Genomic DNA, 27914 nt, shown 5'->3' with positions numbered 1-27914 from the left:
GCTCTGTGTTGTGTAGTAGCTCGAGCTGCTTGTTTTATGAAGGTGATACATACCTGTTTGTATGGGCAATGATCAGCTGTTCTTATCCATGTCCTATCCCTGGTTGAGGTTTCACCCTCCATCTCCCACCACGACTGGAATAACTGTTTTTATTTAGATGTAGTCAAATTAGCATGACCACTACTGATAACTAGAAGACAATGAAATTGAGTAAAATACTTGAGGAAAGAGTTGGTACAGTCTATCTTATAGGCATTATTAATCGTCATTGATAGTGCGAACTCCAAAGATTAATATAAAACTATCCGTTATCCCATTTAGTTGTCTAATTCTCAGCTAGCAGTGCGTATTGCAATTTGACAAATGAAATACTATTCCAAGGTAAATGTCTCCCTCTGGTGGACATGTAATGAGGTACACAGGCGATTGTGATGGATTATGCAGCAACCGTTAAGACAATATTTCCCTCGAAGAAATACGCAGATGAATTTGATATAGATATATATAAACTGACATTTACAATGTTTTTATTAGTTGGAATCTTGTTCTAGATTTGTATTGCCAGTTTGTCATTTTATTATTACTAAGAGTCAGACCAGTACTGTACAAATGACATTTGATAAACATGCACAACTTTCCCAGCCAGCACCACCATCTCCAAAAGCATATGCAACAAGCTACAACAAAACCAAGATAATGGTACTGAAGTGCTACGCTACACACACACACACACACACTTAATACAGCAGCGATACAACGCAGAACTGAAAGTAGGTAAATATTCTCAAAACGGAGAAAACCAACATGTGTGCAAATATGCGTTTACCTGTGTGTTCAAATGAAAAAAATATTCAAAAATTGGAGTTAGATGAAAAGTCTAGTCGTCATCATACCAATTAAATGTTTCTCTTTTAAACATGACACACTGATTAAAATGCTGGAACCAGTTTAAACGCTTTGGTTACTTTACTGAGATGAGTAACTTTGGAAGGCAGTACTGGGAAGGGATAAACAGTAAAGCAAACTATTAACATGGATTTATCGCCAAGATCAGGATATACTGTATACATTTCCCTCTTCATTTAAAGATATCCTGCCTTTGTCTCACCTTAACGAGCCAGTTAAGGACTATTCACATCAAAAACTTATTTTGCACCCTACATGCTTGTTTTTGGCTAAAGGAGGCTTGTGAACTAATTTTACATGTTGCTCATCAAAGCCTAATTAACAGACAACATTTTTGTGTTTGAATGGGAGCCAATGTTGAGCATAGGAGCCAAACATTCTTCCAACATGTTGAGCTGATATGGTGGGATAGAGAAAGCAAAATACTAAGCTGCCTTGAAGAGCGGGGCAGTAAGAGCAGGACCCTGTTTGACCATTTCAATATACGCTTCTTTCCTTGACATCACTGTAACATAGGTGAAAGCAATGGTCTAACCATCTTCTCACCTATCCACTCACTTACAGATGAGCCTCAAGGTAGAAATATACATTTTAGAGGTATTCAAACCCAAATCAAAATGTGTATTTATCACATCAAATAAAATCGTATTGGTCACACACACACACACACACACACCTGAAGCAGATGCTATTGCGGGTGTAGCGAACAGGTGTAGTAGACCAACAGTGAAATGCTTAGTTACGGGCCATTCCCAAGGGCCCAGGTTAAGATTTATGGTAAATAAAAACATGTCCGGAGGCATATAGTTTAGGATTAGCAGACAGAATGCAGACAGAATCACCTTGTATGGGGAGTTTCAGGTGGGTGTTGACACTAACAGGGTAAGTATCTCAACTGATTAGTTGCTGCTATATGTAAAGCAGAAAATGTTTACCACATTGTGTGGCCTATGGGCAGGTCATCGGATAATCTATAGAAACAAGGATAAGCAGCATTTAAAGACATCCCATTAGTTTAATTTCCAGTGCATGTTTTCATCTTCACACCGAGTATACTTTAGCTGATATAATCACTGATATAATCTTAGAATCAAAAAGACACAGGAGAAGAACAAGACTGACATCATATAGGCCTAGCAGAGATAACTGCTCTACTGAAGACAGACCTAACAATGTACCTGACAGATAGTAACTATGTATTGTGACACTAGTTTGACACTTCCATATTTGAAAGAGAAAGCACTTCGCCACCAACGCAGAAACCCATTATTTCACAGGAGCCTACAGCCTTCTCTGTAGAAACCTACAGACACAAAGGCAAACTGATATTGTATGAGTAGTCCTCCATCTCTGCATGAATAGGCACCCTTCGAAAGCCAACCTTGAATACGCGCCTTTCCTAGTAACAATGTTTCCCTGAAAAATCAACCAATTCCGATGTTAATGTATGGATCGAGTACATAAACAGAAGAGATCCTTTCATGTCTTTAAAAGTCTTAATTTGAAATATTTAGATTGTATATCAGTGATGGGAAAACCCACGATTCAATTCCATTTCACTTAAACAGCTCCAGTTTATAAAAGCAAAAGTTCTATATGGTTGTTACTGAGTCAGGAGGCAATCTGCTGTCTAATACGCTACATCTGCAGAAAACCCCCACATCCAGCAGTTGCAGAAAATAATCCATCTTACCTAGTCCTAAAATCATTGAAATAGAAGTAAAATATATACACTGTTGTGATTGTGTAGAAGTCCTGAGACTAGAGTTCAGCATATCAACATCATGTGTTTGCGTTGGGAGTTTAAACTTAGAATAGCATTGAAATACATTCTTGCGTCATTTCAATGTGGCGTTTGATAGAAGATCACCTATCAAAATGTTAACTGACCCCTGTTTTAATGTCCAGTAGTAACACAGCTTTCTACTGTTTTGAAATAAAAACTCATTTCTAGTCAGCTGGGGAAATTACTAAGAGGTTGTTTGATTGTGACGCCTCTAAAATGCCCATTTAAGATTGTATCTCTAGTAATGGCAACTATGTTGCGTGGAACATTATAACATTATATCATTATAACAGTAGCAACATATTCTACATTTCCTGCCATTATTACAATTGTATACAGAGACATTGACAGTTGTCCATACAGAAACGGTGTATGTTAAGTTGCTCGTGTGGGTCGTTTCATGGCCATGGGCTCCTTGGCCCATGCTAGGCATAAGAACACATTTACACAAACTGTTTTCATCACAGAACAGGCACAGAAAATTGGTGTATGAATCAACCAAGTCCCACTGCAGTACTGTACACATGAACATGGTCATATCGTTTCTGACATTGGCTTGCAGACGGGTCAATGAATGACAGTGTCACACACCTGGATTTGAGTGTGGTTTTGTGTGTGATTTGAGTGTGTGTGGTGTGCAAGGATGTCAGGATAACAGATCCATAAAGAAAGGCCAGAGGCAGCTCTGAGGACTTTCTGACAAACCAAACATGGGGAGTAACAGACGTAGGCTGGCAAGCAACTGAACTGTACTTCCCTGTTAATGCCTGAGGAGGCCATTTTGAAGAGTCCCACACAGGTCTCCAGAGACAGAGAGAGAATAAGGAGAGAGCGGGATCATGGATAGGATGATAAGAGCATCCCCAGGAGCAGCTCCCAGGTTGGTGTCTGTGGTGTGGGAGTGAGTTGGGGACCGAGAGGAGTGGCATGTAGCATAGGACCAGTTTCCCAGGCCACTGGAACCAGGTAACCATCGGAAGAGAGGGGGGACTGAGGGTCTGGTCTGGTGGTGGCTGCAGTGTGGAGAAGACCTTAGAAGATCTGGATCATGGACTCCCGAGACTTGCCTACGCCAATCCATTTCACTGTGGGTGAAAAGTACTTATTGAATAGCTTTACCAATAAAACAACCAAATGTCCCCAAATATGGTCCACACCTGTGACCACTACAATGTATTTTCACCCCATCTGAATTAACCTGACATCTCCAGGTGTTTAGGAGAGGGGGGTTCTTACCGGGCACACCGAGGTGCTCCTCAATGTAGCGGACGTATTTCTGGGCGTTCTCTGGCAGCTCATCAAATGTTCTGGCGGTGGAGGTGTCACTGTTCCAACCTGGCAGGGTGTCATACTGAACCTCAACGCTCTGTAAGACTTCCTGGTTGGCTGGGGAGAGTTGGGTACAACGTCAGGCCATTGGCTGCCATAAACTTAAGACAACAGACTTGGAATACTGCAATTAAAAATATAGCATAGCTTCCTTATTCAGTTCACTTTATCCTCATTAACAAGTACAGAAGCATCATTGTTATTGTATTTATTGAGGATCCCCATTAGCTGCTGCCAATTGGTTGCTGTTTTGATGAGCAGCCTACCTGGAAAATTAGGTATATTTTCACCGTTCACAGAGTACGACACACCAACTTTGATCTCAGGGAGCACATCCAAGATGTCTAGTTTGGTGAGAGCTAAGCTGAATGGGAGGACAACAGAACATTGGGAGTTTAACAGGCATGTTCACCAACACCCAAATAGAGAATGTGTACAAAGCTGAAGTCTATTCAAGTACACTACATGGTATGTGGACACCGCTTAAAATGAGTTGATTCGGCTATTTCAACCGCACCCATTACTGACGGGTATATAAAATCTCCATGGACAAACATTGGCAGTAGAATGGCATTACTGAAGAGCTCAGTGACTTACAACGTGGCACCGTCATAGGATGACACTTTTACGACAGGTCAGTTTGTCAAATTGATGCCCTGCACCAGGTTATCTGTAAGTGCTGTTATTGTGAAGTGGAAACGTCTAGGAGTGACAGAGTTGCCATGAAGTGGTAGGCCACACAAGCTCAGAACCGGACCACTGAGCTCTGAAGCGCGTAAAAGTTGTCTGTCCTCAGTTGCAACACTCACTACAGAGTTAAAAACGGACTCTGGATGCAACGTGAGCACAATAACTATTCGTCAGGAGCTTTATGAAATGGGTTTCCATGGCCAAGCAGTCGCACACAAGCCTAAGATCCCCATACGTCAGCTGGAGTGGTGTAAAGCTCACCACCATTGGAATCTAGAGGAGTGGAAACGTGTTCTCTGGAGTGATGAATCACGAACTTGACCCCTGACCTCAACCCCATCGAACACCTTTGGGATGAATTGGAACGCCGACTGCAAGCCAGGCCTAGACACCCAACCTCACTAATGCTCTTGTGGCTGAATGGAAGCAAGTCCCTGCAGCAATGTTCCTCCATCTAGTGGAAAGCCTTCCCAGAAGAATGGAGGCTGTTATAACAGTGAAGGGGGGACCAAAATCATAATGCCCATGATTTTAGAATAAGATATTCGACAAGCAGGTGTCCACATACTTATATTGAGACAGTAAGTAAAAAGCGGGAGGTGTGGTGATTGACAGTACAGAGTTGAAGGGGGTGTGGGGACTCACGCAGTGAAGCCGTTGATCATGTGGGCATATTTGATGAGCACCAGGTCCAGCCAACCACATCTCCTTTTACGGCCCGTGGTTACACCCACTTCTTTCCCCCTTGTCTGCAGGAGCTCCCCAATGTCCTTGGAGAAGAAAACAGGCAGACCCTTAAGGCTCAGATTCACTTTAAGACCCTGACAAAGTCAAGCTTGAAATTTGTCCATTCTTCTGCCCTGTTCAGGTTGAGGAATTGGTTATTTTGGTTTTGCTGGGATTATTTCACAAGCGCTATCAGAGGGAATGGTTTAGCGACTATCCTTCCCAAAACCATTTGTTGTTTCAATACCCACATGCCTGAGCCTGTGGTGTTCACAGAACACTCACTGGAATTCAGAACACTGATGACTCAATCAGCAGCTATGCCATTCCCCCAACATTAACACTAGTCTACATTCCTCTACTCACACTGGAAACAGAGAGCAGGAAAGAATTTGCACCATGTGAACCAATTTGACTCTAGCCCGTAGCTTTCAAAGGCAAGAAGGCATGGCTTTCCTCAAGTTAGAAAGACAGGCTGACATTCTTACATTGAACTGCTCTGAGGGAAAGGCTCCGATGCCAACCCGGGTGGTGTAGGCCTTGACCACGCCATACACCTCACCCACGTTCTGGGGCGGCATGCCTAGCCCCGTACACACCCCGCCCACTGTGCAGTTAGACGAGGTCACGAAAGGGTATGTCCCTGGAAAAAAAACACAACATACCAAAACGATAAACATCTTATTTCCTCAGATGAAACAGATGACAAATTCATTCAACAGAGGATTATCATATCACAACAACTGTATTAACACAGCTTGTAATACGAGTAAAGGAAACTAAATGATTCAGTCTTAACATGCCATGCAAACAATCTGTCTGTGAGAGGTCTCTGACAGGTCTCTGTGACAGGTCTCTGTGACAGGTCTCTGTCTGCTTAAACAGAGGTGGACTTTCCAGTCCACACTAATGGGCCTTTCAGCTCAGAGGAAGGGAGGGAGAATTTCACCCCTCCCATACATGTCTGCACAGGTGCAAAAAACATTCTCCTTTATGCAAATAGCATTAGCACGGTCATACGACACCCCCCACTTTGACCTACTACCATTGTATCAATGAAAAAGAACATGGTGACCTTCAGTACATAGCAACCCTCTCTCTCATTAAGTTTTGTGTATGATCTCTAGAGTGCTTTGTGACTGAACAAATGAGGGAAAGTGACAATGACAAAGCAGCCAGCATTTCTCAGAGTCACGCATGGTGTAGGAGTGCTCTCTGGTGTTAGGCTCAGTGAACATGTTGTTCCAATCCTCTGACAGCTCTGATAACACTGTTTCAGTGGAATTAACTCACCAGTAGAAATTAGCTTGTTAAATTCAAAAGGGGTTAATTGGCCATTTACACAGTGACAGGGGTTAATTGACATTGACACAATGAAAATGGGGGATACTCACCGAAGTCAATATCCAAGAGGGCGGCGTTGGCTCCTTCCACCAGGATATTTTTGGGAGGTCCATGTAAGGCCCCGTACATGTAAAAGACCCCGTCTCTCACCATAGGCTTTACCTTCTCCACGTAATCCTGGACAAGAACACACCACGCAAACACTTGACCCAAGAATCACACTGACATGTAGGACATAACCCCTATGTTAAACCAGTGATGATAACTTTATTCAACTGATATGGAGGACCTGTAGCTCACCCTCAACTTCGACAACTCCCCATCGATGTCAATCACCAGGGTCGGATACATAGACTGATACTGCGAGGCTAAGACTTTAAATCTACAAAAAATAGACGTCACAGTTACATTTTCACCTAACTGGAGCTAGTTGTACTCTGAATAAAAGGATAGTGATTGTTGGCCATATGCGGACAAGGCCACACCCTCACCTTTCAGAGAACTGCGTGAAGTCAGACATGAGATCACATATCCGGAGGCCGCTGCGGGCTGCTTTGGCTGAGTACACCGGGCCAATCCCCTTTTTCGTTGTTCCGAGGCTGGGTGATGAATACGAAGTAACAAAGTAAATCATTAACAATACTGAGTCACTGACTGTCCTTCAGCCAGTATGTGTGTGTAGGGTCAGACATGTGACAGTTGTAGGGAAGTAGCTAGGCCAGGGGACTTTTCATGGGGCTGGAACGTCACCTGCTGCTGACTGAAACAATGTAGCTGCAATAAGGGTTGGAGAGCATCACAGTCACATGGTGCTGCTAGGGGATATCTGGTGACGTCAGGTCCCTGGTCTGATGTAAGGTAAGGTATGACTTCATGTGGGAAAATACTTATCAGTGGGAAATAAGTGGTCTTCTGGAACTGAGAGAGTATCATGAGTACTAACACCTTCAGTAAAGATACTAAAAGAATGCAGGACAGGTCCACCATGAGACAAGTCACGCTCAAACTACAGATGTAATCCAAGCCTGTTTTAACTTGGTTATCTGCCTCTCTCAGAGGTAAGAGTGAAGTTGTAATGCCTTAAGGTGTTGAAATTCCACAACTTGTGATATAAGCCTATAATGAGTGACTTGCCCTTTTACTACCCATGGGAGAGAAACGGGCACAATAACTAGCTGTTGAACATGTACCAACGCTGCAGATTGTTTTACACAAGAATTCTAATCGGGGCGGTGGGCTTATTTTGATGCCCAACAAAAGCTTAAAATGCCCAGCATATCAGAGCGATGTCCCGAGTCTAAGCCTGTGCTTACCACCCTCTTCTCAGAACTAGATTGGGCATCTCCATTACATGACTAACTGGTTACTGGTAAACTGGTAAACTGCAATAGCTACATTACTAACTGGTAACAGTAACCTCTAATAGCTACAGTGTAGGATTTGTTTGCTTCTTCCAGATGACATTGTCAGATAGTTTCTTTCCTGTTCTATTTCCAAACATGAGTAATACAATGATGTATCACTCACTATATGGGAGATCATGAAGGTTTACCATTGCATTAACCCCAGACTACAGTACAAGCACATCATCGTCACATTTCCTTCAGGCAGCACTCAAGGCAAAACTTTTCAAATACTGAAAACAGCTCCACAACAATGGTGCAGAGAGAGAAAAAAAAGTGCTATTTAATATTTGACATCTCTGGAGATTTCGCAGTCAGTGGAGGTTGTTTCAGTACTTATGCTACACTTACTAAGCTAAAAATGTTTTTACTGGGTATCTGCCATAGGACAGGGGAATCTTGTTTTTCAGCTCTGCTTCAAGCTGAAGTCAGTTGAGGTTGTTTCATCTAAGACTACACGTTTAGAAGGGCTAATATACTACACAATCGCCCATAGGAGAGGGAAATCCTGTTTTTCAGCGCTGCTGCAAGCCAAACCATTACTGAGCCATACTCTCTAATCCAGGAGAATGACAGGTGGTAGGTAGGGTTCTTACTTCTTGCCTGCTTGCTCTTGTCTCTGCTGCTCTTGCACACCGTCGACCGCTTGGTGGAAATCAAAAACTGTGGGAGGTAGAGAAGGGCAAACTCACAATCCTGTCACTTCACCCCCTTTTCTGCTCCTTACTAAAACCCTAGCGCCCCAATTATCTCCCCTCTCTCCCGGAAGTGTGCCCTTGTGCAGTTGACTCCTCCCGACACATTTAAAAGCATTGGATTGGTATAAGCTTGGATGAGAAGGAGTTGGAGAATCAACAATAAACTTACACCAATACTTTCCTTTTTAATCCATGAAGGGAAGTGAACAGTAGAGTCTCTCATCCAGTCAGAAATGGCCCCTCTTTCTCACACTAGTCCCTAAAGCGGCGTGCAAAGTCACTACTACGCAATCTCTGTTTATAAGAAGTGTCCTTTTTTGGCACCTCGCTGCGTTGACTTAACCGTTTGGCACTTCTTTGACAATGAGCAGGGAGACAAAATGACTCAAGGCACAACAAGTCTAGTGGAGCAGAGTTCACCACTCAAAGGGTAAAGAAATCTGTACATACTAAGGACCAATAACAACGCAACAATCAATTCACAGCTAAGGCAGTTTGCCTAATTTCTGTGAGTAAAATGTAATCATTTTTTCCCTCCACACCTATTCAGATAGCAAAATGGGCCGAGTACAGGCTAGTGGAAGGAGAAGACTGAATAACGTAGCCTAATACAAGTCATTCTGATTTTACAAAAAAATGTGCTATTTAACATTCAGAGCAAACATGACTTATCCTGGAAAACAAAGCCAGTTCACCGATATAAAAACAGGCCTTCGGAGTGCATCTTAGGTCAAATCAGTCCTAATGTATGCATAAAATACAAAAGGGCCCCAAAATAGCTAAGATAATTAATTGGCCACTTTCATCCCCCAACCCCCATATAACAGAAACATGTTCCCCACGAAAGCCATGCAGCACTTTTATTCGCTCGTTTATGAGGAACTCTTCTGGGCACCAGCTTTACACTGACACTGGCATTCACTAGCTAAGAGACCAACTGTTGATACTCAAAACACTAATGCATTCATGATGAAAAGAAAAACATTGATGATAGAAATTAAGCAGACTCATTATTCCCTTTAACAGCCAAACATGAGCATTGCACATCTGTCTCCAGTCCTACAGCCTTATAAACTCAGCAAAAAAAGAAACGTCCCCTCACTGTCATCTGCGTTTATTTTCAGCAAACTTAACATGAGTAAATATTTGTATGAACATAACAAGTCTCCGTGTAGCGCTGTCTTAGGCGTCTCACAGTACGGACATTGCAATTTATTGCCTTGGCCACATCTGCAGTTCTCATGCCTCCTTGCAGCATGCCTAAGACACGTTCATGCAGATGAGCATGGACCCTGGGTATCTTTCTTTTTGTGTTTTTCAGAGTCAGTAGAAAGGCCTCTCCAGTGTTCGAAGTTTTCATAACGGTGACCTTAATTGCATACCTTCTGTAGGCTGTTAGTGTTTTAACAACCGTTCCACAGGTGCATGTTCATTAACTGTTCATGGTTCATTGATCAAGCATGGGAAACAGTGTTAAACCTTTTACAAGGAAGATCTGTGAAGTTACTTAGATTTTTACAAATTATCTTTGAAAGACAGGGTCCTGAAAAATTGACGTTTCTTTTTTTGCTGGGTTTATATAGTAAAGAGACTATAGTTGGGCTGAAGTTGTGGATTTAAATGCCCTTTCAGTATAAAGAGGCCCGATGAGGCAGGGCTTACCAATGTGTGCTCTGTCTGAAATGATCAGCCTCTTGTCCCAGCCCTCCAGACCTGAACACACAAGGGTAGAAAAAACATTTGATATCACCATTAAGCAACATGGCAATCTTCAAGGCATGGAAGTAAAAAGGGACTTAAACTATTAAAAGAGGATAGCTCCTTCGTACTCACTTTTGCCTTTGCACACATTCTTCTCAGCCTCCTCGAAGAGGCCAGGCAGGTGGATCACTACCCCATTACCTGTGGGATAGACCGACACAGACAACATGGAAGATATGGAGAAACTGATGCATCAGTAAGCAATAAGGAAAGAGCAGTGAAAAAGCCAAAATGAATTTGATCTCAAGTGTTGTGGGCTATAAAGAGCTAAGTACTCCATCAGAGAAACAGGTCTGCTGTTCCGCTGAGCAGCGACCAATCACCATCAAGGCCAGAAATTACACTAGTGTTCTGCACAATCAGCCTTATTCAAGATGACTTTTTCTCATGGCAAACAGTGCTCAGGATTCTGAAGGGTCCCAAACACTTGTTTGGGCTCTGAAAGCCTGACTGTGGAGCTCAACTAGACGGAAAAGGATTGATCCACTTAACATTCTATATGTTGAACTGCTGACGAGCTGTGGGTTAAGAGCCAGAGGACATCATTGTTGTGTTGCCAAAATATGCTAGACGTCAGACCATTAGCAAAATGAAGTTACTGCAGATAAAATGTGATCTATAGCACTCTACTGCGTTAGCCTGCGAGTTGGCTCCCAGTCAAGTCAATCACTTGTGTGGCATCAGGCAAAGCTGGAGCTATTAGAATATAATAATACAGATTGGCTAGATTTAGACGGGAAAAGTCATTAATATTGGCTGCATGCATACAAAAGTGTGTATGGAAACTGCACAGGAGACATAAACAAACATTTATTTGTTCTTTAAAGACTAGAGATTCTAACTGACTTAGTAGTAGACCATGAGGGTTACTTCACAGCTCCATCCTTATTGTGAATTCATCTTTCCTGTTCATTCCTCGGTCCAGCGGCTGTTTTCTACCCACCAATGAAAGCAGTGACCTTGGGGTTGATAATGCCGCTGGGTAGAAGATGGAAGTCATACTCGACAGAGTCCACCACCACCGTGTGTCCTGCATTGTTGCCACCCTGCAGAGAGGGTCACAGAGTCAGTCACCATAGAGACACACATGACATTCAAAATTGTGAAACAAAAATCACACCAACAGAAGCAATGTGAAAGGCTATAGCTTTACTTTTCACAATTTAACATTGGACATGGAAGAAACAAACTTGGCCCAATATTTTGGAGAGTGTGATGCTCTTTTGAACACACATGGTTTGAGATGTATTTTTATTTATTTTATTTCACCTTTATTTAACCAGGTAGGATAGTTGAGAACAAGTTCTCATTTACAACTAAGACCTGGCCAAGATAAAGCAAAGCAGTTCGACACATACAACGACACAGAGTTACACATGGAGTAAAACAAACATACAGTCAATAATACAGTATAAACAAGTCTATATACGATGTGAGCAAATGAGGTGAGATAAGGGAGGTAAAGGCAAAAAAAAGGCTATGGTGGCAAAGTAAATACAATATAGCAAGTAAAACACTGGAATGGTAGATTTTCAGTGGAAGAATGTGCAAAGTAGAAATAAAAATAATGGGGTGCAAAGGAGCAAAATAAATAAAATAAATACAGTAGGGAAAGAGGTAGTTGTTTGGGCTAAATTATAGGTGGGCTATGTACAGGTGCAGTAATCTGTGAGCTGCTCTGACAGCTGGTGCTTACAGCTAGTGAGGGAGATAAGTGTTTCCAGTTTCAGAGATTTTTGTAGTGCGTTCCAGTCATTGGCAGCAGAGAACTGGAAGGAGAGGCGGCCAAAGAAATAATTGATTTTGGGGGTGACCAGTGAGATATACCTGCTGGAGCGCGTGCTACAGGTGGGTGATGCTAGGGTGACCAGCGAGCTGAGATAAGGGGGGACTTTACCTAGCAGGGTCTTGTAGATGACATGGAGCCAGTGGGTTTGGCGACGAGTATGAAGCGAGGGCCAGCCAACGAGAGCGTACAGGTCGCAATAGTAGTATATGGGGCTTTGGTGACAAAATGGATTGCACTGTGATAGACTGCATCCAATTTGTTGAGTAGGGTATTGGAGGCTATTTTGTAAATGACATCGCCAAAGTCGAGGATTGGTAGGATGGTCAGTTTTACAAGGGTATGTTTGGCAGCATGAGTGAAGGATGCTTTGTTGCGAAATAGAAGTCAATTCTAGATTTAACTTTGGATTGGAGATGTTTGATGTGGGTCTGGAAGGAGAGTTTACAGTCTAGCCAGACACCTAGGTATTTGTAGTTGTCCACGTATTCTAAGTCAGAGCCGTCCAGAGTAGTGATGTTGGACAGGCAGGCAGGTAGCGATCGGTTGAAGAGCATGCATTTAGTTTTACTTGTATTGAAGAGCAATTGGAGGCCACGGAAGGAGAGTTGTATGGCATTGAAGCTTGCCTGGAGGGTTGTTAACACAGTGTCCAAAGAAGGGCCAGAAGTATACAGAATGGTGTCGTCTGCGTAGAGGTGGATCAGAGACTCACCAGCAGCAGAGCGACATCATTGATGTATACAGAGAAGAGAGTCGGTCCAAGAATTGAACCCTGTGGCACCCCCATAGAGACTGCCAGAGGTCCGGACAGCAGACCATCCGACTTGACACACTGAACTCTATCAGAGAAGTAGTTGGTGAACCAGGCGAGGCAATCATTTGAGAAACCAAGGCTGTCGAGTCTGCCAATGAGGATGTGGTGATTGACAGAGTCGAAAGCCTTGGCCAGATCAATGAATACGGCTGCACAGTAATGTTTCTTATCGATGGCAGTTAAGATATCGTTTAGGACCTTGAGCGTGGCTGAGGTGCACCCATGACCAGCTCTGAAACCAGATTGCATAGCAGAGAAGGTATGGTGAGATTCGAAATGGTCGGTAATCCGTTTGTTGACTTGGCTTTCAAAGACCTTAGAAAGGCAGGGTAGGATAGATATAGGTCTGTAGCAGTTTGGGTCAAGAGTGTCCCCCCCTTTGAAGAGGGGGATGACCGCAGCTGCTTTCCAATCTTTGGGAATCTCAGACGACATGAAAGAGGTTGAACAGGCTAGTAATAGGGGTGGCAACAATTTCGGCAGATAATTTTAGAAAGAAAGGGTCCAGATTGTCTAGCCCGGCTGATTTGTAGGGGTCCAGATTTTGCAGCTCTTTCAGAACATCAGCTGACTGGATTTGGGAGAAGGAGAAATGGGGAAGGCTTGGGCGAGTTGATGTGGGGGGTGCAGTGCTGTTGACCGGGGTAGGAGTAGCCAGGTGGAATTTTAATTTTACCTTTATTTAACTAGGCAAGTCAGTTAAGAACAAATTATTATTTTCAATGACGGCCTATGAACAGTGGGTTAACTGCCTGTTCAGGAGCAGAACGACAGATTTGTACCTTGTCAGCGCGGGGGTTTGAACTTGCAACCTTCCGGTTACTAGTCCAATGCTCTAACCACTAGGCTACCCTGCATGGCCAGCCGTAGAAAAATGCTTATTGTAATTCTCAATTAGTGGATTTATCAGTGGTGACAGTGTTTCCTATCTTCAGTGCAGTGGGCAGCTGGGAGGAGGTGTTCTTATTCTCCATGGACTTTACAGTGTCCCAGAACTTTTATGAGTTAGTGTTGCAGGAAGCAAATTTCTGCTTGAAAAATCTAGCCTTGGCTTTTCTAACTGCCTGTGTATAGTGGTTTCTAGCTTCCCTGAACAGCTGCATATCACGGGGTATGGTAGGATGTGAATACAGTGGAGGTAAGCCTAGGTATTGAGTGATGATGAGAGAGATATTGTCTCTAGAAACATAATTGAAACCAGGAGATGTCATTGCATGTGTGGGTGGTGGAACTAATAGGTTGGATAAGGTATAGTGAGCAGGACTAGAGGCTCTACAGTGAAATAAGCCAATAAACACTAACCAGAACAGCAATGGACAAGGCATATTGACATTAAGGAGAGGCATGCTTAGTCGAGTAATCAAAAGGGTCCAGTGAGTAGTGAGGTTGGTTGGGGTCACGGCGATTCAGACAGCTAGCCGGGCCATCGGTAGCAAGCTAGCAGAGGATGGAGGTCTGTTATTAGACACCTCGTGCGTTTCCGTCGGTAGGATTAGTGGGGTTCCGTGTGGTAGAGGAAAAAAAACAAAAAAAGATATAGAGGCCCAAGAAAAAAATCAAATAAATTGTCCGATAGGTCTATTCAGATAGCAGCCGATAAGACAGCTAACGGTTAGCGGACCACAGATCGGCGTTCAGGTAACGTCGCGACGAAGGAGCCAGCCGGATAACTCCCTTGGGTAGATAACGTCGGTAGTCCAGGTGTGAAGGCCCGGTGGGGCTCCGCGTTGGCAGTAAAACTGGTCCGGATAGGTGATTGTAGCACAGGAGTGACTGATGGAACTCTTCAGCTGGCTAGCTCCGGAATAATTTAGGTTTGCTCCGGAATCGACGAAAGCCGATAGTCACACGGAGAGCAGCTAGCTAGCTGCGAGATCCAGGTATAAATGTCCAGAGTTAGCGGTTGAAATCCGGGAACATGGAGAGAAAAATAGGTCCGGTATGTTCCGGTCCGAGCCACACAAAACTGGCGATAGATTTTCGAGCTAAAGGATAGCTGATGACCACAAACCGTGGTTCGCTGAATACTAACGATTAGCCAGTAAAGAAGCTAACTAGCTTCTGATTAGCTTCAGGCTAGCTTCTGGTTAGCTTCTGGATTAGCTTCTATGGAGGATTACAGATTTGAGGTAAATAATACTTTATTTTTTAAATATAAATTGATGAGGCGGGTTGCAGGAGAGTGTTTTGAAGATGAGTTTATGGGAAAAATCAAAAAAATATATATAAAAAAGGTATAATACTTTATTTTTTAAATATAAATTGATGAGGCGGGTTGCAGGAGAGTGTTTTGAAGATGAGTTTATGGGAAAAATCAAAAAAATATATATAAAAAAGGTATAATACTTTATTTTTTAAATATAAATTGATGAGGCGGGTTGCAGGAGAGTGTTTTGAAGATGAGTTTATGGGAAAAATCAAAAAAATATATATAAAAAAGGTATGCGAAGAAAGTTGTAAATATATATATATATATATATATATATATATATATATATATATATATATATATATATATATATATATGACACAACAAGACGAGGATATTTGTAAGCTTAAGTTCCATCGCTATCAGGAAAGCGTACCCTGGGCTATTCCTGGCCATGGCAGTGCTTGGACGAGTGAAGGGGTGTGCGTAGATGTCTCTCCTTTTTTGTTGCATTTATGATGTGCCCCCAGCTGCCTGACCTGCAACAGAGGGCTGCGCCAGACGTGTATCGTTACTGCCGCTCGGCTGCTTTCAATGAATGGGACCCACCTGGTTTGTGTGAGGTTTCAACACGTGAACATAGGCGGACCAAAAAACCTGACCTGCAAATCTGAGAATGTGGATAGATTTTTAAATTCTGCCTATACCATGGCTTCTACCCTTTTATCAGTTTGAGATATGGCCTCATCTCCCACTGCTGCATACTTCCCATTTGTCACTTAAGGCTTGCTTGACCCACTTGGCAGCCATTGCCATAAAGACATTTTTTTATATGAAGCAATAGTTCACTCAGAGACACTTGCTGAGATGAACCAAGTCATAATTCCCAACAATAACCTGGAACATTCTCTGTGATATGTATCCGTTCGCCTCCCGTGACTGTCACAGGACTGCTAGTCTCCCTTGGACGGCGTCCAATGCTCTCCACCTAAAATTGGCTGGTGCGATTAATCCCATTGGGTCTGAAGGGGTGAGGGGGGCACAGGGAAGAGCAGCCTCTGTGTGGCAGGATTTGCAGGTGGTAGGATTAGTCCATGGCTTGCCACTTTAGCACCTCAGTTGAAATAGTCACAGAATACCATCAATTTTGTGTTTTCCTGAATAGCATGCCTGTGACAGCATAATTCCCTATGAACTGATATAATTAGAAAATTGTATTAATTTGACCATCTACAATTCTGAGCCTGGAGAGTAATGCAGCCACATTGACTTACAGCACATTCTGAAAGTATTCAGACCCCCTTGACTTTTTCCACATTGTTACGTTACAGCCTTATCCTACATTTCCCCCGCTCAATCTACACACAATACCACATAATAACAGGCTAAGAAATCTTTGAATATTTATACATATAAAAAAAATGAAATATCACATTTACATAAGTATTCAGACTAGGTTCAGTACATTGTTGAAGCACCTTTGGCAGTGATTAAAGCCTCAAGTCTTCTTTGGTATGACACTACAAGCTAGGCACACAGGTATTTGGGGAGTTTCTCCCATTCTTCTCTGCAGAGCCTCAAGCTTTGTCAGGTTGGATGGGGTGCATCGTTGCACAGCTATTTTCAGGTCTCTCCAGAGATGTTCGATCAGGTTCAAGTCTGGGCTCTGGCTGGGTCACTCAAGGACATTGAGACTTGTCCCAAAGCCACTCCTGCATTGTCTTGGCTGTGTGCTTAAGGTCATTGTCCTGTTGGAAGGTAAACCCTACGCCGCAGTCTGAGGTCCTGAGTGCTCTGGAACATGTTTTCTTCAAGGCTCGCTGTACTTTGCTCCATTCATCTTACCCTTGATCCTGACTAGTCTCCCAGTCCCTGCCGCTGAAAATGTGACACTTGGCATTCAAGCTAAAGAGTTCCATCTCGGATTCATCAGACCAGAAAATCTTCTATTCTTTAGGTGCCATTTGGAAAACTCCCAAGTGGGCTGTCATGTGCCTTTTACTGAGTAGTGATTTCATCCTGGCCACTCTACCATAAAGGCCTGATTGGGGGAGTGCTGCAGAGATGGTTGTCCTTCTGGAAGGTTCTCCCATCTCCACAGAGGAATTATAGAGCGCTGGCAGAGTGACCATCGGGTTCTTGGTCACTTCCCTGACCAAGGCCTTTTTCCCCCGAATGCTCAGTTTGGCCAGGTGGCCAGCTCTAGGAAGAGTCTTGGTGGTTCCAAACGTCATCAATTTAAGAACAATGGAGGCAACTGTGTTCTTGGGGACCTTCAATACTGCAGAAATTTTTTAGTACCCTTCCCCAGATATAGGACTCAACAATTCTGTCTTGGAGCTCTACGGACAATTCCTTCAACCACATGGCTTGGTTTTTACTCTGACATGCACTGTCAACTGTGGGACCTTATATAGACAGGTGTGAGCCTTTCCAAATCATGTCCAATAAATGTAATTTACCACAGGTGCTCCAATCAAGTTGTAGAAACATCTTAAGGATGATCAATGGAAACAGGATGCACCAAAGCTCAATTTCAAATCTCACAGCAAAGGGTCTGAACACTTACGTAAATTATATTTCCGTTTGTATTTTTCGTTATTTTTATTACATTTGCAAACCTTATAAAATCCTGTTTTTGCATTGTCACTATGGGGTAGTGTGTGTAGATTGGATTTAAATGTTTTCCCCCCTCATTTTACAATAAGTCTGTAACCTAACAAAACGTGGAAAAAGTCAAGGGGTCTGAACACTTTCTGAATGCACTATATATACACACACACACGGCATAATTAATCTTTCTAACCCTCTTGTTTCTCTGATTTGTCAGTGTTTTTTGGGTTATGCCAATAGCTTGGACATGATCCTCCAACATATAAACATTTAAATAATTGAGATCACTAGAGGTGTTCTGAACAACCTGCAATTACTAGATTAGAGAAAAAGAGCATACACCCAGAACAAGAAAACATCTCCATAGCAACGATGTGCCAAACAGTAGCCCCATGTAAAGCATTAGGCCTAGCTATGTAAAGAGATCTGTTACCTATTACTAGCCAGTGGGGCATTTCCTGGCAGACCAATAGGCTCAATAAATGAAAAAAAGGTACAATAACTGAGGTCGAGGTAGTAAAATGAGAGTATAGGTTCTTTCAAGAATAATACAGCCACACAAACATTCCTTGTATAACCCGTAGAACCTGTTTTACCTCCACATGCAATGGATGGCCTGAAACAGGACACTAAGACAGCAGGTGGCAGGACTAACATGCTGACCACACCGGTTGTGTGCGTGAGGGTTGCAAAATAAATTGACACATACATGTTATTCAATCATTGCACCCACACTGCTCGCAAGAATCTGCATGGCCAGGAGCTAAAATAGAAATAGGTTCTATTTGTGACGCTCAACGCGCTGCAAGTCTGGCCTCTCCCATCTCCTCTTTGGTTTTAAGATTGAAAGATGAACTGACCCAGTCGTAGTACTGCACCGTAAAGTTGGTTGTCAGCCGCCATATAAAGCCCAAATAAGTAAAAAAAGAAGCCTGAGGAAGGAGTAGAGATGAGAAATGAATTTGGTTTACCGTTTTATCTGTGGATTAAAAGTCAGATTAGAGGACCTTGTGCATTTCAGGTAACCGCCCAATGTTTATAGCTAGCTAAATTGCCCTTTTTTTTATTGCTTTTCGACATAACCCTTAACTAATATAATTAGTTCAGAGGACGTATTGATGTTTCAAGCTGCGTGTCCTGATCACTTCTGGTGTGGGTGAACAAAATCAACACGCGCGTGTCCGGTTTGGTCAGCAAATAAGAACCCTGCTCTAAGAACTGGCTTGCGCTAAGGACAGGCTCGCTCTAAGGACAGGCTCGCTCTCACACCTTGAAGATATCTGTGGACCAGGGAACAAACCCAAATTGCTATCTATAACTAGGTTTCCATCCAACCTTTTTATGAGTGTAAAGTACATGACAGATAAAAAAATAAAAAAAACATGTCATGACAGGCCTGATGGAAACAGCATGTCAGTAAACTTTCCAAATAACTTATCCATAACAATGTAGGTAGCCTAGCCACACTGTATCTGCTAGTTGTTGGCTAGAGCGCTAGTGCCTAGACCAGAGCAGACAGTCGCTATACAAAACATTTGTTTCTGACAGAGTTGAAAATGTGATACAAATCTCAACCATAAAAGTTCCTTATATGTGCACTGTGTCATCACACACATCCTTCTGTCCACAACAAGTCAATTTGATGGAAACATCTCTGGTGGGAAAATGCACAGAAAACGTACATTGTTTTTATGCCGATTTTTAGAATATTGGCATGAAAATCTGTCGCCAAATGGAGCTCATGAGAAATGTCTGTCTTTGTGCAAGACATGTCCGGAATCAAGCCAAAGGCTGAAAGAGGTGTCAGGTAAAACGCAGCAATCCAAATTCCTGCCTTCCTTGTCTCATCATTGCTTTACAGAGAATGACTAAGCTTTGACAGCATTAATTCTCAGAACTGTGGTAGTTGAATAAGAAATGAATTCCCCATGATAGCCTAGCAACAGCTTGCATTTAATAGAGTTGGAATGCATTCCCAAGTCCTGGATTTGTATTTTATTTTATTTTTTACACAAAATGCATCTGATTTTATACTCCTGTTGGGGCTTTTTATACTCCATTTTGAGCTTTTTAAATCAGGAACTCTTTTTCACCTCCTCTGGCCATCATACAACTTGGTGGTGATCATAAATATCACAATCACTTTGGTGTGATCCCCAAAGACAACAATTCACTGTCATGGTCACTTGGGCAGCCACTTGAGAGCAGCAGAATAGAGTATCAGCACTGATACTTAAATAGTAAGACTTGGAAATGTGCTCTTTGTTGTCCTTTCAACCTCATGTTGCAAGTAAGAAAAACTTCAGATTTCTGTCACAGCTTCTATTTTTTTAATAAAAAGAGGAACACTATATTCTCCCTCTTACACACATGCCATTGTGTAACATAGCATTCCATTAAATTATACTCAGTGAGAAGCATTGCAGATACTGAGATGAGCGCGATGCAAAACGTCTCTCACACAGCTTCTACAACATGGTAACTACAGGACTCAAACAGCAGACCCAATGATGTGTTTCAGTAAGGGATGCACAATAAATATGTGAACATATCGGAATCGGACATTATTAGCTAAAAATGCCAACATTGGTATCGGCCCGATGTCTAGTTGAACGCAGATGTTAAAAACCAATGTCAAAGCGATCGTGCATACCTTTATAACATAGGTACCGGACATAACGACACCACGTAAAATTTTTCGCTACACAGTGCAACACAGCATTCCTAACCTAGCCTACAATGTTTGCTGTGTGGATGGAGCAGTCCAGTGGAGCAGTCATTTGAAAGAGTAAGAACATTTCTGCAAGACAACTCAAAGGTGAAATCCATTAAACCAAGATAATGGAATTCATTGCACTTGGCAATCAACCGTTCTCTGTCGTGGGTGATGTTGGCTTTTGCAGATTGGTCGAGCACCCTACCAAAAGCGCTATTTTTAAGATGTTGCCTTACTGGAGTTACACTTCAATAGCGTCACCGCTATTAGCTTCACGACATACATACTATGGAACACCGTGTGGGTCTTTGCATGACAAAAAGGATACAGTAGCACTGTCAAAGCTGTACAAAAAAAATCAGCAAAAACCAGCCACGAACAATGTGTTTACAATACCGCGTTGGTAATAAAGCATAATTTGTTCGACCGCAACTTCTGGGGTTGCTTTAACTTGGTACCTAGCTAGCACCAATACAAGCAGCCTGAAAACAATGACCAGTAGAATCCTTGTGAGGAAGTATTTGCTAAGTTGCCACTTGCTGTTCGCCTACTGAAATTGAACTTCAGTTCATGAAAATAAATAGCCAGCTACTTAACCCTGTCGCCCAAAGCTAACGTTATAAGCAGCCAGCTAGCTTCCTATGGCTAGTGAGCTCAACCGGAACGGGTTGTGTGTTGTGAAGCTAGCCACAATAAGGACAGGGCACAAGTGGAATTTACAGTTAGCCTTCAAAATAAAAATGTAATTGACAGTGATGCAAATTAATACAAATAGTAGAATTATGCCATACTTTTTTTAAGGCTTTCCGCAAAATCCACGATTGTGGCTAATCCTTATTGTGGCTAGCTTCACACAGATGGGTCCAATCACCAATAAGAACGGTCTTATAACTTAGGGTTATTTTAGATGACACCTAGCTATATAGTTAGCCAGGTAACTATAGCTACTGAAACAGATGTCGTTTTTTGTCGTTGGAATACTATTGAAGATTTATGATAAAAACACCCTAAAGGTTGATTATATACATTGTTTGACATGTTTCTTCAAACTGTAATGGATGTTTTTTTAATAATTTTTTTACTTTGACTGGACTTAGTCGAGTAATCCAAAATGCACAAGGCTAAAACGCGAACAAAAAGGAGGTATTTGGACATAAATATGAACTTTATGGAACAAAACTAACATTTATTGTCTAACATGGAGACCTGGGAGTGCCATCAGATGAAGATCAAAGGTAAGTGATAAATTTTAACGCCATTTCTGTCTTGTGACACCTCTCCTTCTTTGGAAAATGGCTGTATGGTTTTCAGGGGCTAGGCGCTGACCTAACATAATTGCATGGTGTGCTTTCACCGTAAAACTTTTTTTAAATCTGACACAGCGGTTGCATTAAGGAGAAGTGTATCTTCAATTGTATGTTGAACACTTGTATCTTAGATCAATGTTTATGATGAGTATTTCTGTAATTTGATGTGGCTCTCTGCACTTTCACCAGTTGTTTGTTTGAGACAATGCATTTCTGAACATAACCTAATTTGAAATTGGTGCGTTTTTGGACATAAAGATTAACTTTATCGAACAAAACACGCATTTATTGTCTAACATGGAGTCCTGGGAGTGCCATCCGGTGAAGATCAAAGGTTAGTGATTAATTTTAACGCCATTTCTGTCTTTTGTGACACCTCTCCTTCTTTGAAAAATGGCTGTATGGTTCTCTGTTGCTAGGCGCTGACCTAAGATAATCGGAAGGTGTGCTTTCACGGTAAAGCCTTTTTGAAATCAGTCACTGTGGCTCGATTAACAAGAAGTTTATATTTAAAATGGTGTATAATACTTGTATGCTTAAGGAATTTTAATTATGAGATTTCTGTTGTTTTGAATTTGGTGCCCTGCAATTTCACTGGCTGTTGGCGAGGTGGGACGCTAGCATCACTTGTACCAGACAGGTTAAGCTGTTTGCACTGAACTCACATGCATGAATGCTGCTGACACTCCAATGTATTGCTTTTTGAGCTCCAGACATCGATTATCTGAAGAAAAATGATAAACACTCTCTGAAGATGGTATTCCTCAGCGCAGGAACAATATAGTGAGGACAGAGACTGGTCTGCGCACATTTTTTTGTGCGTTTTTCTTTTGTTGCAGGCCATCCAATAATTCAGTCAGGTAATAGTTGTTTAACTAATTTCAATATCTGACAATAGTAGGCTTTAAATTACATTGACAAAGAGCTGTTTGGGAGCAAAATGAATGTCTCTTTTAGGTTAACGGAATCAAATGATTGCATTAAAAATCGATGGCAATTTGAATGCACCGAGATACCATGACGCGCTCCTGAGGCCCAATCTTGTGCAATTTATTCATGATGCAATTGTACACAATTCCTGGAAGATGAAAATGTCCTAGTTCTTCTATGGCCTGCATATTCACCAGACATGTCATCCATTGAGCATGTTTGGGATGCTCTGGATTAACGTGTACGACAGCATGTTCCAGTTCCCGCCAAAATCTAGCAACTTCACACAGATTAGGGCCTAATGATTTTATTTCAATTAACTGATTTCCTTATATTAACTGTAATTTAGTAAAATCTTTCATTTTTGCATGGTGAATTTATAATTAAGTGTTAAGTGTAAAAATAATTTCTGGGCTCATTTCTTGAAGTGGAAATGACATTTTAGATGGTGTCAGCATAACTTTATTTTTCATTCATTCATTTTGGACCCTTTTAAAAAGGTCACCAGAACTGAGCTTCAGTCCAATATAAAAATTATCCTGAGGACCTAGTCTTTTGTGTCATTGTGCCTGATCACCGCACATTGTGGAGCTCACAGTAGAGGCTGGAAAATATGTATGCTTCAGGGGAAAGTTGAGTAACTTTCACAATAGACACTTGATACTTCAATGGCAGGTGAGAAGGTACACACAGAGATGCACTTGCTTGTACAGTGCCTTCAGAATGTTTTCAGACCCCTTGACTTTCCACATTTTGTTATGTTACAACCTTATTCTAAAATGGATACAAAAATACAAATTCTCTCAATCTACACACAATACCCCATAATGACAAAGCAAAAACAGATTTTTAGAACACAACATTTGCATAAGTATTCAGACCCTTTATTCAACCTCCAAGCAGGCTGTCATGTGCCTTTTACTGAGGAGTGGCTTCCTTCTGGCCACAACCATAAAGGCCTGCTTGGTGGAGTGCTGTAGAGATGGTTGTACTTCTGGAAGGTTCTCCCATCTCCACAGAGGAACTCTAGAGCTCTGTCAGAGTGACCATTGTGTTCTTGGTCACCTGATCAAGGCCCTTCTCCCCCGATTGCTCAGTTTGGCTGGGCGGCCAGCCTTGTGGTGCCAACTTTTTCCATTTTAGAAAGATGGAGGGCACTGTGTTCTTGGGGACCTTCAATGCAGCAGAAATGTTTTGGTACCATTCCCCAGATCTGTGCCTCGACAATTATGTATCAAGAGCTCCAAGGACAATTCCTTCGACCTCGTGGATTGGTTTTTTGTCTGACATGCACTGTCAACTGGGGGACCTTATATAGACAGGTGTGCACCTTTCCAAATTTTTTTATTTACCACAGGTGGACTCCAATCAAGTTGTTGAAACATCTTAAGAAATATCAATGGAAACAGAATGCACCTGAGCTCAATTTAGTGTCTCATAGCAAAGGGCCAGAATACGTATGCAAAAGAATGTTTGTGTTTTTGCTTTGTCATTATGGGCATTGTGTCTAGATTGATTAGGGGAAAACAAATAATCAAATCAATTTTATAATAAGTCTAACTTAACAAAATGTTGGAAAAGTCAAGGTGTCAGAATACATTCCGAAGGCACTGTATGTGCAACAGTATTAGAAGTCTGAATCACCTTGCAACGCAAGACTGTACTAAAATGAAAATGCAAAACTAGGCCATCTTATCTGGTGTTAAGTCGTACAATATGAATGTGGCTAGCTATAGATGCGATTTAATTCAAGGTGACATTAGCAATGCAGTGGACGTTCATCATCGACAATTTATTTGGTTGCTCAAGTAGCTAACGTTAGCTAGGTTTCTGGCTTAGTTAGATTTTTTTAATTTTTAATTTTACCTTTATTTAACCAGGCAAGTCAGTTAAGAACAAATTCTTATTTTCAATGACGGCCTGGGAACAGTGGGTTAACTGCCTGTTCAGGGGCAGAACGACAGATTTGTACCTTGTCAGCTCGGGGGTTTGAACTCGCAACCTTCCGGTTACTAGTCCAACACTCTAACCACTAGGCTACCCTGCCGCCCCGGGGATTGATAGCTAGTAACCAACTGCAAACCAATAATTGCGCTAGTTAACAAGTACAAGTCTGACCAGGACCCGCATCTTCCATACATAGATAACTACAACATTTTTACCTAAGTTAGTTTACTAATTACAACAAATCCAGCTTTAACTAGCTAACGTTAGTTAACTTAATATTCTGGCTACGTCGGGGGCTAGTTCTCCTTTTAGTACAGCCAGTACACAACGGTGGCTAACTTGTTAGCTTAGAGATAGATATACAAGTAGACCAATATTGGACAAAAGGAGTTACTCTTTACTCCAAAAACCTCACATGTTCTGTTTAAAAGGCAAATTGGCTCTGGAAATACTACATCGAACGTTAAACGTGAATCGATTCGCAATTGCGGTACGGTTATAGAAACAAATCACTAACACCAGGTCAAAATATTTACACAAGTGTCAAATAAAACACTTCACACCGTTATAATCGTTTAAAAGTTGCAGACGACAATATTTTTTAGTGACAAAACATTTGTGGCGTCTGTACCGTTTTTACAGCAGTAACAGTTACAGGGGTTCGGGGACGCAGATACTAAGCTAATTAGTAAAGGTACTGTAACATTAGCCCACTTCCGTCTTCCGTAAACAAGTGCTGTGACCTGGACATATGGCCGTGTAGGAACCCTATAAAAAGGTGTATCAATTTAACCGTTTGTTTTTTGAAAATTATGTGTCGCCGATATGAAAGATAAAGTCCTAATTTGGTTCCAAAATGTGTACCTTAGGCGATGCGTGTGCGTCGAGCATCACAGCTCTGACTTAAAAATACTCCCCCCTACAGAAGACCCCTTAGACATTTGACTTTGTGTACGGCACTGAGTCAGGATCAGAGGCTAGGTAGTTAGCTACACGTTATTTGTAACCGCAACCACATGTTTCGAATGTCCTCCAGCTAGCTAGCTAGCAAGCATACATTATAATTTACCTGGCATCTGCAAACGATATCAGCGTCCTGAGCGAGCAGGTCCACAACCTTCCCTTTGCCCTCGTCGCCCCATTGAGCCCCAAGCACTACAGTCACTCTGTTGCCAATATTTGGTCTGGCCACGTGTGGCTCTGTACTAGTGCTATGGGCTGCACCGTTCGGTACCGCATCTTTGCTCCTACTCTCCGACATGACCATCTGCGTCTCTCTCTCCATGGCAATCTGGTTTTGGTAGTCGTGGTGGCAAACTAGCTAGCTCTGCGCGCGCTGTGAAAGACGTCAGCAAAAAAAAATGGACCCCGTGTCACGGAATTTCGAAATGTTTCAAAATAAAAGTCCCCTCATAATAATAAAATAAGTGTTATTAAAGGAAAAATCCACCAAAAACCACTCATTCCTATAATGCACGGTGTTAACACTAATATGTGAGAAGAACACCAAGGTAACCTGTCTAAATGACTACCAACCCGTAACACTCACGTCTGTAGCCATGAAGTGCTTTGAAAGGCTGGTCATGGCACACATCAACACCATCATCCCAGAAACCCTAGACCCACTCTAATTTGCATACCGTGCCAACAAATCTCTGTTGCACTCCAAAATGTCCTTTCCCACCTCAACAAAAGGAACACCTACGTGAGAAGGCTGTTCATTGACTACAGCTCAGCATTCAACACCATAGTGTCCTCAAAGCTCATCACTAAGCTAAGGACCCTGGGACTAAACACCTCCCTCTGAAACTGGATCCTGGACTTCCTGACGGGCCTCCCCCAGGTGGTAAGGGTAGGCAACAACACATCTGCCACGCTGATCCTCATCACAGGGGCCCCTCAAGGGTGCGTGCTTAGTCCCATCCTGTGCTCCCTGTTCACTCATGACTGCGTGGCCAAGCATGACTCCAACACCATCATTAAGTTTGCAGACGACACAAGGGTGATAGCCCTGATCACTGACAATGATGAGACAGACTATAGGGTGGGGGTCAGAGACCTGGCAGTGTGGCAGGTCGCATGCCTATTCCCCCTTAGGAGACTGATAAAGATTTGGCATGGGTCCTCAGATTCTCAAAAAGTTCTACAGCTGCACCATCGAAAACATCCTGACTGGTTACATCACCGCCTGATATGGCAACTGCTCGGCCTCCGACCGCAAGGCGCTACAGAGGGTAGTGCATTTGGCCCAGTACATCACTGGGGCCAAGCTTCCTGCCATCCAGGACCTATATACCAGGCGGTGTCAGAGGAAGGCCCTAAAAATTGCCAAAGACTCCAGCCACCCTAGTCATAGACTGTTCTCTCTGCTGCCACACAGAAAGCAGTACAGGAGCTCCAAGCCAAGGTCCATAAGGCTTCTTAACAGCGTCTACCCCCAAGCCATAGGATTGTGGAACAGCTAATCAAAAACTGCATTGCTGGTTAAGGGTTTGTAAGTACGCATTTTACAGTAAGGTCTGTTGCATTCGGCGCATGTGACAAATGCAATTGTATTTTATGTGAAAATCGTTGTGGAAGTCTGTTGCAGTTTAAGTCGACTACAAAGTCCACAATGCAATGCTCTCTCTATGGTCGGGCTGGTTGGCTTGCAAACATAGCTACTGTACACACAATAATACCAAAGAGGAGAGAGAGATTGAGAGAGAAAGAAAGTATCCCACCACAGAAGTTAAAGAACAAAAAATAAATAACAATGAATCTAAGACCCTTTTGTAAGCATCTGAGTTGTTTGGATTTAAAAAATGGTTGACCAATAGTATTACTGTAAAGTTAATCTCCAATCAGATATCAGACCAACATGATGTAACCTCTGCTTCTCAGAGGTGAGACAATGGGGGTTGGAGAGATCAACACAGAGAATGCTGAATTCCTAAGACAATACAGAGGAAAATCTTGCATACAGATAAAAAGAAGAGTCAATTCAGAGGCTGGACTGCCCTACAA

General features: G+C 42.3%; 1 protein-coding gene across 1 annotated transcript; it reads right to left on the bottom strand.

The window, feature by feature from the left end:
- Nucleotides 1-552: 552 nt before the first annotated feature.
- Nucleotides 553-26318, bottom strand: adss2 (adenylosuccinate synthase 2). Its single transcript, XM_021576342.3, has 13 exons — nucleotides 25978-26318; nucleotides 11587-11689; nucleotides 10716-10784; nucleotides 10545-10595; nucleotides 8781-8847; nucleotides 7273-7380; nucleotides 7082-7163; nucleotides 6832-6958; nucleotides 5926-6080; nucleotides 5357-5481; nucleotides 4288-4385; nucleotides 3929-4078; nucleotides 553-3777 (listed from the first exon to the last, which is right to left on the bottom strand). The coding sequence occupies exons 1-13, from the start codon at nucleotides 26191-26193 to the stop codon at nucleotides 3725-3727; spliced, it is 1404 nt and encodes a 467-aa protein (XP_021432017.1). The 5' UTR covers nucleotides 26194-26318; the 3' UTR covers nucleotides 553-3724.
- Between the last annotated feature and the right edge of the window lie 1596 nt (nucleotides 26319-27914).

Source organism: Oncorhynchus mykiss, chromosome 20, assembly GCF_057628025.1.
Source record: "Oncorhynchus mykiss isolate SJ-2025 chromosome 20, ASM5762802v1, whole genome shotgun sequence".
NCBI lineage: Eukaryota > Metazoa > Chordata > Actinopteri > Salmoniformes > Salmonidae > Oncorhynchus > Oncorhynchus mykiss.
Note: the sequence above shows the minus strand (reverse complement) of the source record. Positions and strands in the feature narration are given on the sequence as shown.

Excerpts from the sequence above, each read along its gene's own strand:
- adss2 (XM_021576342.3), bottom strand. The coding sequence starts at position 26,193 with ATGGAGAGAGAGACGCAGATGGTCATGTCGGAGAGTAGGAGCAAAGAT. Across the intron at positions 10,785-11,586 it reads CAAGGTCACTGCTTTCATTG|GTAATGGGGTAGTGATCCAC; the intron begins GTGGGTAGAAAA and ends TCTATCCCACAG. Across the intron at positions 4,386-5,356 it reads ATGATCAACGGCTTCACTGC|CTTAGCTCTCACCAAACTAG; the intron begins GTGAGTCCCCAC and ends CCTCCCATTCAG.